Here is a 10,612-nt window from a genome sequence, read left to right as displayed (position 1 = left end):
ACCCGGTAGTGCTTCTCCAGTCGGTGGCGGAGAGAGGACACCAGGGAGTGCAGGAGTGTGGAGGTGGCAGTTGTGCACTGTTCATAGTATGCAGCGATTATTCTTTCCGCCCTTGAAGGCAGTGATGGGGAGCCCCTGTCTCCGGCTCTTGATTCCTGGGGCGGCGCCTAGAACACAGGTACCGCACAGCAGCGGACTGAGTCGCAGAAGCTGGCATGGGGTGAAAGGGCCCGGACAGAGATGATAATTCTCACACGTCACGTTTCCGTAGCTCCTTGGAGTTCACGACGCATTTACTTATGTCTAGGGCCCCTGAGTTCGGATCCGGACTTACCACTTAGTAGCTGTGGGCTATTAGCCAAGTTGGGTAACCTTTCTGTGCCTCAATTTATTCATCTGCAAAAATGGGGATAATAGCACCTACTTCATAAGGGTTGTTGTATTAAATAATTTAATATACATAGAGGCTTAGCACATAGTAAAAGCTCAGTGATTTTTACCCATATATTTGATTTTTGCTCAAAGCTCCCGGATAGTCTGGTTAGGGACTATAACCCCATTCTACAGAGAAAAGGAAATTGAGGCTTAACTTGTCTAAAGTTACTTAATTAGAAGCAGGATAGGGAAAACATGGGTGTTTGGACTCTTAGGGATAGAGTCAGGAGAGGGCGTCTATTCGCTGAACTAATAACTATTGCGTGATTAATATGTGTTAGGAACTGGGAAGCAAAAGGTAAAATACCAAAAATTTCCTGCTTTAGAGGAAGTCACAGTTGATTCATTTCTAACTGATTTGTCAAATCTTTATTAAGGTCTTGTTATGTAAGGGAACTGTGTTTGAAACGAAGTTTGCAAGAGGGAAACAGCCAAACTGACTAGACATTGCTGTCCCACAGCTCATAGCTTAGTGGGAGATGGAGACAAACCTCTGTGTACTGAATGGTACATTACAGTGTGTGATGGAGAGATATAGTGTGCTGGGAGAGTGACCTGTTGCAGATGTGGGGGAGTCTGAGAATACTTCCTAGAGGAGGCGACATCTAATCTGAGATCTGCAGTAGATATTATCAGTCAGGGGACCAGTAGTGCCCTGGTCAGAGAAAAATCATATTTAAAGACCCATAGGAGAAAGAAAATAATCCATATTTAGTTGTAGAGTTAAGTCTGGGGGAAATATGCAGAGACCAGAAGGTTCAGGTGGTGTGGGGATGGATTGGAGGCAGTTGGGGGTGGCTGTAGTCCAGATAAGAGATGATGATTTACCAGGGCAGTAGCAGTGGAAATGGGGCCATTCAGGGTCCTCCACACCAGACAGAGATTGAGTGTGAGTAGCAGTGGAGTGAAGCCTTTCCCTCTTTCTCCAGTTGTAATTTGTCTGTCTTGATCCTTAGCGTGGTTGCAGCTGTGGGATCAGGCGCCCCTTGAGGCCAGGGCAATACAGCACCATCTCTGAAGTAGCTTTGCAACCAGGAAGGGGTACAGTGTCCCATCCTTCAAAGGCTGCTGAGCGGGTGGTGGGCCGATGGCTCCTGGTCTGCAGTGGAACAGTGGCTGGAGCAGTTATTCTTGGTGGAGTAACTAGGTGAGTAGTTTGTTCATAGTGAGTCAGCTATTTGAGTCATCATTAAAGTGCAGGATGACAGAGGGGGAAGGGACCTTAGAAATCATTTAATCTAGCTCCCTCATTTTACGTATGCAGAAACTGAGGCCTACAAAGGGAACAGGTCTGATGGCTTGCCCAGCCCTAGAACAGTTTAGGGTTTTACTAGTAGAAGCCCTTCATAGAGACTGGTTCAGGTCTTACTTGTTAGCTGTGCATTGCTTGTGTATATTTCCCCCTACAATCAGAGTTCAAATTTGTCACAAAAATTTTTGTACAGTTTGTTTGAATTAAGTGCAGATAAGTTCCATACCTCTCAGCTGGTTCCTATGCATGCCTCTTAGGTCTCTTTAAATCTATAAAGAGATTTTATAGATTTGGATTCTACTCCCTCCACCTCTCCCACCCCCTTTGCAGTTTTTGTTGTTGTTGAAGAAACCCAAGTTATTTGTCCTTTTGGAGTTTCTCACAGTCTAGATTTTGCTGATTGCATACTTATGTTGTTTAACATGTTCCATTGTCCCCTGTATTTCCTGTAAACCACTTGTTGCTTGATCAGATTCAGGTTGGGGGGCAGGGGGCAAAATACTTCATAGGTGATTAGAACATTCATAAATATCTGGTGCCTATTAGAGATGTCAACAGCCATTGATGATCATTGCCTAAATCCATTATTTCACTAGAGTTGCAAAATTGTAATAGGTATTTTATTAGCTCAACTATAAAGAGAAACTTTCTCTCATCAGCAATTTGGTTATCCTAAGGTACAATGTGTTAGGAAAGGCAAGATAAACACTTGATTCCTTTCCTTTTATTTACCAATTTTCAAAATAAGAAATTGGTTCCCAAGCACTCTCCAAAGGTGACCAATAAAGTGAGTTTTTAAGTATTAGGAGCTCCTAGTTTTGAATATATTTGATATGTTTCAATCCATTGTACTGAGATTTGCCCAAATTGTCCCATCTTTAGTCAGTGGGAACCTCTTCAGACTGGCTCCAGAGTCTTTTTGACAGGACCCTAGTAACCTTTGATTCCTTGCTTTCTGGATAAGATGTTCCAGGCTTGTCTTGTACCTTTCCTGCCTCAGACCAGAAATCAGCTTTTTTACTTTTGCAACCCTCACCCCTTTTGGTGAAAATACTTTATAGTGTTAATAAAGTATGTGTTCCTCAAATTCTCTCCACATTCCCTGTGCCCTTATTTCAAAATACCTATGTGTTATATAGGCTGTTATGGGAAACTGCAACAAATTTGAGTTGTATTGTCTTTAAATTCACTCAATAACCTAAACCGATTTATATCTGTAGCAGTCTCTTCTCCCTGTGTAAATGATATTGGTTGGGGCTTCCCTGGTGGTGCAGTGGTTAAGAATCTGCCTGCCAATGCAGGGGGCACGGGTTCGAGCCCTGGTCCGGGAAGATCCCACATGCCGCGGAGCAACTAAGCCCGTGCGCCACAAGTACTGAGACTGCACTCTAGAGCCTGCAAGCCACGACTACTGAGCCCGCGTGCCACAACTACTAAGCTCGCACGCCTAGAGCCCATGCTCCACAACAAGAGAAGCCACCGCAATGAGAAGCCCGAGCACCACAACCAAGAGTAGCCCCCGCTCACCACAACTAGAAAAAGCCCGTGCGCAGCAAGGAAATGCTCCGCAACAAGAGAAGCCACCGCAATGAGAAGCCCGAGCACCACAACCAAGAGTAGCCCCCGCTCACCACAACTAGAAAAAGCCCGTGCGCAGCAAGGAAAACCCAACGCAGCCAAAAAATTAATTAATTGATTAAAAAAATAAAATAATATTGGTTATGCATTTAGGACACATTTCTTTCGTCTAAGGGTTGGTTTTATCTGTCAAGGAATGCTAGTGAAAGAAGTAAGGAGAGTTTAATGAAATAGAACAAGGAGTAAAGAAATTTGTACCCGATAGCAGCTGCTTCTGACAAAATTCCAAGCAGTAAGAAGAGAGCAAGTTGTCAAAAGAGGAAACGATGAAACGATGTGTTTACCTTTATAGGGGTCAAGTTCAGATCCACTTGCTGCTGTAAACCATTTATGAATAATCCAGTGTGGTGCACACACATATACACACTCAAATTTAATACACTCAAATTTCTTTCCTATCTTAAGGTTGACAGAGTCTGGCCTCTCAATGGTAGATTGGCATTTAATAAAGGAGATGAAGCCACCTACAAGCCAAGAAGAATGGGAAGCAGAATTCCAAAAATATCAGCAGTTTCCAGAATTTAAAATGTAAGTATTATAGAAAATCGGGTAAACTTCCCAGTAGACCCACGCAATCTTTCGCTTATTTAAACATTTCAGAATGTTTAGGTTCCATTATTTTTTGATATTTGGTTCAGTTATGTTTAGTGAGCTCCCTACTCTAAACCTCCAATTCCAAAGTGATTCTGAGGTGGCCAATGAGGAAGAGGGCAGACCAGTCAAGCTTTAAAACCGAGAATGTTCCTGCATTCTATCAGGAAATAAAAATTAGATGAACTTTTTTCTCTTTCTTATTTTTGACGTCCCTTTTCACCCAGCTTGAATCATGATATGACGCTGGCAGAATTCAAGTTCATCTGGTACATGGAGTACTCACACCGAATGTGGGGTCGCCTTGTAGGCCTCACATACATCCTGCCTGCTGCCTACTTTTGGAGAAAGGGCTGGCTCACCCATGGCCTGAAAGGACGTGTTCTCGCCCTCTGTGGTTTAGTTTGCTTCCAGGTGAGATTTACTCAAGTTTGGGAAACCAGAGATGTTCTCAGGAGCCTCCAAGTTGGCATTGCTTTTAATGAAGTAATCTTTGAAACAGTGTAACAAAGTGGGTAAGAGCATGGATTTTAGTGTCACAGGCCTGGTTTCAAGGCCCAGCTCTGTCACTTAGTAGGGCATGTTGTCTCTGTAGGCTGTGCTTTCCTTACCTGTAAATGGGGATAATAATAGAACCTACCACTTAGGTTCTGTGAATATTAAGTGAGATCATGCATGTAAAGTACTTAGAGTAGTGCGCACTCAGTAAATATGTTTTTATGTCACAAGAATTAGAGTTTCTTTTCCATCATGGCTTTCTTCCTGGGTTCTTATATCCTCCCTTTTTCTAACTTGCCTGCTCTATGGGGAAGTGGGATCCCTCTGCTAGGATGGTTATAGAAGCCAATAGGGAAATTCCAGAAGAGAGAAACATTCTGTGGGATGAAGAATCTTAGAATACAGATGTAGCTGAGAGCTGAAAGTATAAATGGTGATTAAAATTATATAAGTTGAACTTCTCTCTTTTCTTAAGGAAAAGAGCTCTGAATGACTCCCACAGTTAAGGGGTTAGGGAAGCCTGAGAGCCAAGGAAAGGAGTGTTAGAGAAGACACCTGTGAGTATTTGGGTCAAGGTGTAGAGGCCCTAAGGGAGAGTCTCAGAGCATCATAGAAATACCAAAATTTGATCAGGAGGAAGCTAATTGGTTGATTTAACTCAAACTGGTAAGAATACGAACCAATGAAAAGGAATTAAGGAGGGAGATGTAAGAGACAAAATAGAGGCGATAGAAAAAGATAATAAAGAGTTAGACATTAATAAAAATCTAATAGAAACTAGGGAGGATTGGTGAAACACAGTGAAAGTTTGTTTCAGAATTAAAAAGAAAAATAAAACCCACTTAAGATAGACTTCCAGGGAGGCAAAAATTTGAAAATGGCAAGATAGGATTATGGGAGGAGGAAAGTGAGGGCTGGCAAATCACACTGTATACTCCCTCATCTTCCACTGTCCTGTGCAGATGAAATCACGATAATTAGAACATCTAGGGTAGCCGTGAAGGGGGAAAGAAATCCCCAGAAAGACTTCCTGAGGAGTATATATTTAGAAAAGGTGGGATTCTCCCACCTCTTTAACATGATTCTATTGGCTGGGGAGGGTCAGGGTGAAAGGGTACCTTATCTGATATGACTATAACTGACAGTTGTTTGGTTACTTGAAAAAGTCAGTTAAAACAGGGAATCAGAATAATAATACATACCTTAAACTTTTCAACTTAAACATGTACTTTCATTACCATTTTTTTAAAAGAGGAGTAGAAGTTTAGACACTTGCAAACCAATTTGCCTGAGAAGCCTTATAGATTTTTATGACATCCCCCCAAACCTTTATAATTGTCTTTTTCCACCTAACATGACAGTAATTGTTTTTAAGCAGTTATCTTTGTCAGGTTTCTCCAAAGCATCTAGTTTTTGTAAAATCAGCTGTCTTTTTACTTGCATATTTCACTGGTTTACATAATGTTAAATTATGCCAAGTATTTGTAAGCTTTTGCCCAAATACACTTTTGTGTACTTTTGTATATTTGGCTTCTACTTCAATAAAATGTTATTCTAAACAGTGGTGAAGTACTTTTGGTGCTGTATGTGGAAATTGGGTAGGTCTCGATTCCTGGGATACTGGGGATATGGGAGGGTATGGAAAGGAGGAGTTAGGTAGGAGTACTCACTTTCTCAGAGAGTAAAGTTGAATAAACAGCATCAACCTTGTTTTGTTTGCCTCTTCTCTTTTTGGTTGCAGGGCCTGTTGGGATGGTATATGGTGAAAAGTGGCTTAGCAGAGAAACCAGATTCCCATGACATCCCTCGGGTCAGTCAGTACCGCCTTGCCGCCCACCTGGGATCGGCCCTTGTGCTTTATTGTGCCAGCTTGTGGACTTCGCTCTCACTGCTGCTTCCTCAGCACAAGGTGAAGTCAGTCTGTATTGTTTACCACATCTGTACAGATGGTGACAGGGTCAGAGAAATGGAAATTCTGGTACTAATGGGAAGTTATTTGTCAAAATGCATGCATTCCCTTAGTAACACCTGTCAGTTTTACCAGAAGCTAGATATAACCAAAGCTTAGAGAAACATTGAACTTTGGGACTCTGGATAGCTTTGGGACGGCAAAGTAAAAACTGCAATTATTCTTTTGGGCTGGAGCAGCTTATTCAAAGGAGAATTAGTATAGGTGCCAAATATTTTGTCAGCATTGCCTATCAAGAAAGATGAAAAGATGAATTTTAGAAAAAGAAGGAAAGAGTACCAACAACAAGAGATACCCCAACCACTTTACTTCTGACTCCCAGAGGGATGATGGATGGAGAGGTGAGGAAGACCAGAACGAGAGCTATTTGTGGGCCTTTAGTGGTGTGTACAAGAGCGACGTTGAGTTGTTTGTTCTTTATGTGGGGACCCTACCATTCAGCAAATCTATCAAAATAGTAAACCGTAGTGATCTTGCTTAAAAGTATTTTCTCTGTATGCTGATTAAAGGAAAACACTAGGTATTTTTAAAATGAGTATTATTTTAGGTATTAAAGTCATGGTTGTCCTGGATAACCTGTTCATGGAGTGAAGTTTAGGATGATAGTAGGACTTTTAAATAGAATCATCCAGTAGCTACTTGGAGCCAGTGGTCTGGATCCCAATAAGGACAGGAGATGTTGACTTGGCAGTCATCCCACAGGGAAGCCAGGTGGGGCTGACACATTGGTATAGTAGATAATCCACACCTGAGTAGTTCCTGTTCTTACTTTCAAAGCCAGACTTCTAAAATGAATTGACTACATCTGTAGCTGTACATCCTGACAACCCATTCTTGTTTTCCAGTTCTTGTCATCTGGCTTCCCCACCCACCCCTGTATATACCCAGCTACACATTCACCTCCACACTTATACACATGCCCACACTCTCCTAAATACTTTCTACCGAATGGTACTTTTAAAGGTTACCAATGACTTTTTAATTATTAATTGTTTTTCTCTTTTTGTTTATTTATATTCTGCACTAATTACAGAAAGGATTTGAGATGCTAGTCAACCACATAGAACTGTGCTGTCCAGCACAGTAGCTACTAGCCACATGTGGCTATTTAAATTCTAATTAAAATTAAATAAAATTAATTTTATATAAACAAACCTGTTATCGACTTAAACTTTAAATAAAATTAACTTTTAAAAAAATTTTCAGGTTTCCCTGGTGGCGCAGTGGTTGAGAGTCCGCCTGCCGATGCAGGGGACATGGGTTCGTGCCCCGGTCTGGGAGGATCCCACATGTCGCGGAGCGGCTGGGCCCGTGAACCATGGCCGCTGAGCCTGCGCGTCCGGAGCCTGTGCTCCGCAGTGGGAGAGGCCACAACAGTGAGAGGCCCGCGTACTGCAAAAAAAAAAAAAAAAAAAAAAAAAATTTCAGTTGCTCTAGCCTCATTTTAGATCCTCATTAGCCACATATTGGACAGCACAGATAATAGAACATTTCCATCATCACAGAAAATTCCAATGGACAGTGCTGATATACTGTCCTACAAAATCTTAGTAATGATGCCTAACTCTTCACATACTAGATTGTAAATCATTTGAGGGCAGCACTCTGACTTTCCTTGGTATCTTTATGGTTATCTGTGTATAAAGTTCTTACTAAATATTTGTTGATTCACTGATTATTATCACAAGTTGGCTACAGTAAAAATAAAAACAAATTTTGGCTTTACCCAAAACACTAAATGCAAGAATCTCTACTCTAGGCATTTTATGCAGTTTTGATTCTGATTATGTTTGCTAAACATGAATTATTACACACAGCATGAAAATCCAGTTCTGTACCTTAAGTCACATCACTTTAACCATGGTGAAGTATTTTCCCATGAACAATGCAAATCATTCAGTTACTGAACAGATATATATTGAATACCTACATGCCAACTACTGGGCTAGGATTACTAAATTAAACAAGTCAGATGGCAGTTCCTGCCTTCACAAAACTTACAAGATAGCAGGGAAGACAAATAGTAAGTGTATAAATTTAATAAAATTTAGATAGAATAAAATAGAATATCTGCGGGGAGTACTTAACCTAGTCTAGGGGTCAGAGAATATCTGACCTCAGATTGTCTTTGGGGTTTGGCCTTGGAGATCTTTGCTGCCTTTCATAGTTCCTGCAGTCAGTTTATCTGTGTGATTTTCTTTTCTTATTTAGTTGCCTGAAACGCGTCAACTCCTGAGGTTGAGACGATTTGCTCATGGAACTGCAGGCCTGGTGTTCCTTACGGCTCTCTCAGGTAGGACTCTTTTTATCAAAGATGGCTAGCTTCATTCCACATTCAGGTGGGATTTCTTGCCTAATGCTTTCCTCCTGTATCTTTATATTTCCTTTTCATACCTGCCTCTGTCATATACCACCGTCTTCATCCTCTTGTTTTTTATTCCTTCCTCTCCCTTCCCCAAATCCTGCTTTCCAGTTAGTTGAACAAAAATATTGAGTATCTACCTGGATCCAGACTGTCTAGGTTCAAATCCTGGCTTTACCACTTGTGAACTACATGACCTTGGACAAGCTATGTAACCTCTCTGGGCCTCATGACCTCATCTATAAAATGGGGAAGATGATAATAGTTTGAGTAATATACGTGAAGTGCTTAGCACCTCACATGTAGCAAAGGCTATGTAAGTGTTAGCTGTTAGTTGTTATATAAACATTGTTATTATTTTTGGCTGCGTTGGGTCTCTGTTGCTGTGCGTGGGCTTTCTCTAGTTGCGGCGAGCAGGAGCTACTCTTCGTTGCGATGCGCGGGCTTCTTATTGCAGTGGCTTCTCTTGTTGCAGAGCATAGGCTCTAGGTGTGCGGCTTCAGTAGTTGCAGCACGTGGGCCCTAGAGCGCGCGGGCTTCAGTAGTTGTGGTGCGCAGGCTGTAGGGCTCGTGGGCTTCAGTAGTTGTGGCTCATGGGCTTAGTTGCTCCGCAGCATGTGGGATCTTCCTGGAGCAGGGATCGAACCCGTGTCCCCTGCATTGACAGGCGGATTCTTAACCACTGCGCCACCAGGGAAGTCCCGACATTATTGTTATTATTACACTACACCAAGATGGGTTAGACAAAAGCCTGTCCTCAAAGATGGCCTTAGATGGGGAGTTTACTGGGGCAAAGAGACTAACACAGATCTTTATCATTCTTTAAATCACACCTCTACCTCTCTTACTCTGGAACTGCCCTATACAATTATCAGTAGCCTCATGTGACTATTTAAACTTAAGTTACTTAGAAGTAAATAAAATTTAAAGTTTAGTTTCTCATTCACATTAGCCACATTTCAAGTGCTCAGTAGCCACATGTGGGTGGCTAGCAGCCATTGTATTGGACGGATGACAGATATAGAACATTTCCATCATCTTAGAAAGTTTGATTGGACAGCACAGCTCTAAATAAAACCATCAAACCAGTGGTCCACCCAAACCTCCTCCCCTTTTTTTGGTGGAAGAACATGAATTTTGACTTTATAAATGCCATTTATAAAAATAAGGAATGTGATTTAACGTACCTGAATCTTTGATCATAAATAATGGATCAGTCATCCATTAAATTCATGGATACCTTCTTTGTGTGTTTACCCAGGATTTAGTTTATAAGATTTTTTTGAGCACTTGAGGAAGACAGATAATAAACAACAAAACATAACATGGCAGATAATGTTTGGTGCTTCGAAGAAAAATAAAGCAAGATAAGGGGATAGAGGTGGGGTGGGGGAGTGCTATCTTATGCAGTATAGGATAACTGGGGAGATCTCTTTGATAAGGTGACATTTGAGTGGAGACTTGAGGAAGTGAAGGAGTAAATTAACTAGTTCCAGAATAGATGAGTAGTTCTCAGTTGGGGAGGTAAGCAGGACATCACAATCACTAAGGGAACTTTTCTAAACTAATAATGCCTCCTCTAGAGCTTCTAGTCCACCCCTTTAGGGGAAGCATGCCAGAATCTTGGGGTGGGAATAGGTAAGGATGCAGGGTTTTGGGGTTTTTTTTTTAAGTTTCCATGGTGATTGTGATATATATTCCCTTTTTGAGAACCTGTGCTATTGATCTTTCTATTCTCTGACTAGTCCTTTTGTCTAACATTTTCTACGTCAGAACTAGTATTTGATCTCTTCTTTCTTTCTTTTTTTGCGGTACGCGGGCCTCTCACTGTTGTGGCCTCTCCTGTTGCGGAGCACAGGCTCCGGAC

The 10,612-nt window shown here is 41.6% G+C and overlaps 2 protein-coding genes across 5 annotated transcripts in view; one reads left to right on the top strand and one right to left on the bottom strand.

Moving 5' to 3' along the window:
• Window positions 1-5: 5 nt before the first annotated feature.
• The window catches only part of COX15 (cytochrome c oxidase assembly homolog COX15), a 14,140-nt gene continuing 3,533 nt past the window's right edge, over window positions 6-10,612 (top strand). Inside the window, exons 1-6 of one of the 2 annotated variants that reach the window (XM_007108791.4) lie at window positions 6-178; window positions 1,392-1,582; window positions 3,731-3,853; window positions 4,144-4,330; window positions 6,156-6,323; window positions 8,595-8,676. In XM_007108791.4, the coding sequence (XP_007108853.1) occupies window positions 89-178; window positions 1,392-1,582; window positions 3,731-3,853; window positions 4,144-4,330; window positions 6,156-6,323; window positions 8,595-8,676 (841 nt within the window). In that variant the 5' untranslated portion in view covers window positions 6-88. The remainder of the gene's footprint in view (window positions 179-1,391; window positions 1,583-3,730; window positions 3,854-4,143; window positions 4,331-6,155; window positions 6,324-8,594; window positions 8,677-10,612) is intronic. The other variant, XM_028481808.2, reaches the window with a different exon arrangement.
• Window positions 1,454-10,612, bottom strand: part of ENTPD7 (ectonucleoside triphosphate diphosphohydrolase 7) — a 63,724-nt gene continuing 54,565 nt past the window's right edge. Inside the window, exons 15-16 of one of the 3 annotated variants that reach the window (XR_447839.3) lie at window positions 6,085-6,158; window positions 1,454-1,534 (exon numbers count right to left, since the gene is read on the bottom strand). The gene's annotated coding sequence lies outside the window, so the exon portion shown is untranslated. Of the gene's footprint in view, window positions 1,535-6,084; window positions 6,159-7,573; window positions 7,776-8,682; window positions 9,401-10,612 lie in introns of those variants that run through there. The other 2 variants (XR_008616258.1, XR_008616259.1) reach the window with 2 other exon arrangements.

The sequence above is a fragment of the Physeter macrocephalus genome, chromosome 20 (genome assembly GCF_002837175.3).
Source record: "Physeter macrocephalus isolate SW-GA chromosome 20, ASM283717v5, whole genome shotgun sequence".
NCBI classification, from domain to species: Eukaryota; Metazoa; Chordata; class Mammalia; order Artiodactyla; family Physeteridae; genus Physeter; species Physeter macrocephalus.
This window is presented reverse-complemented; position numbering and strand designations above follow the sequence as displayed.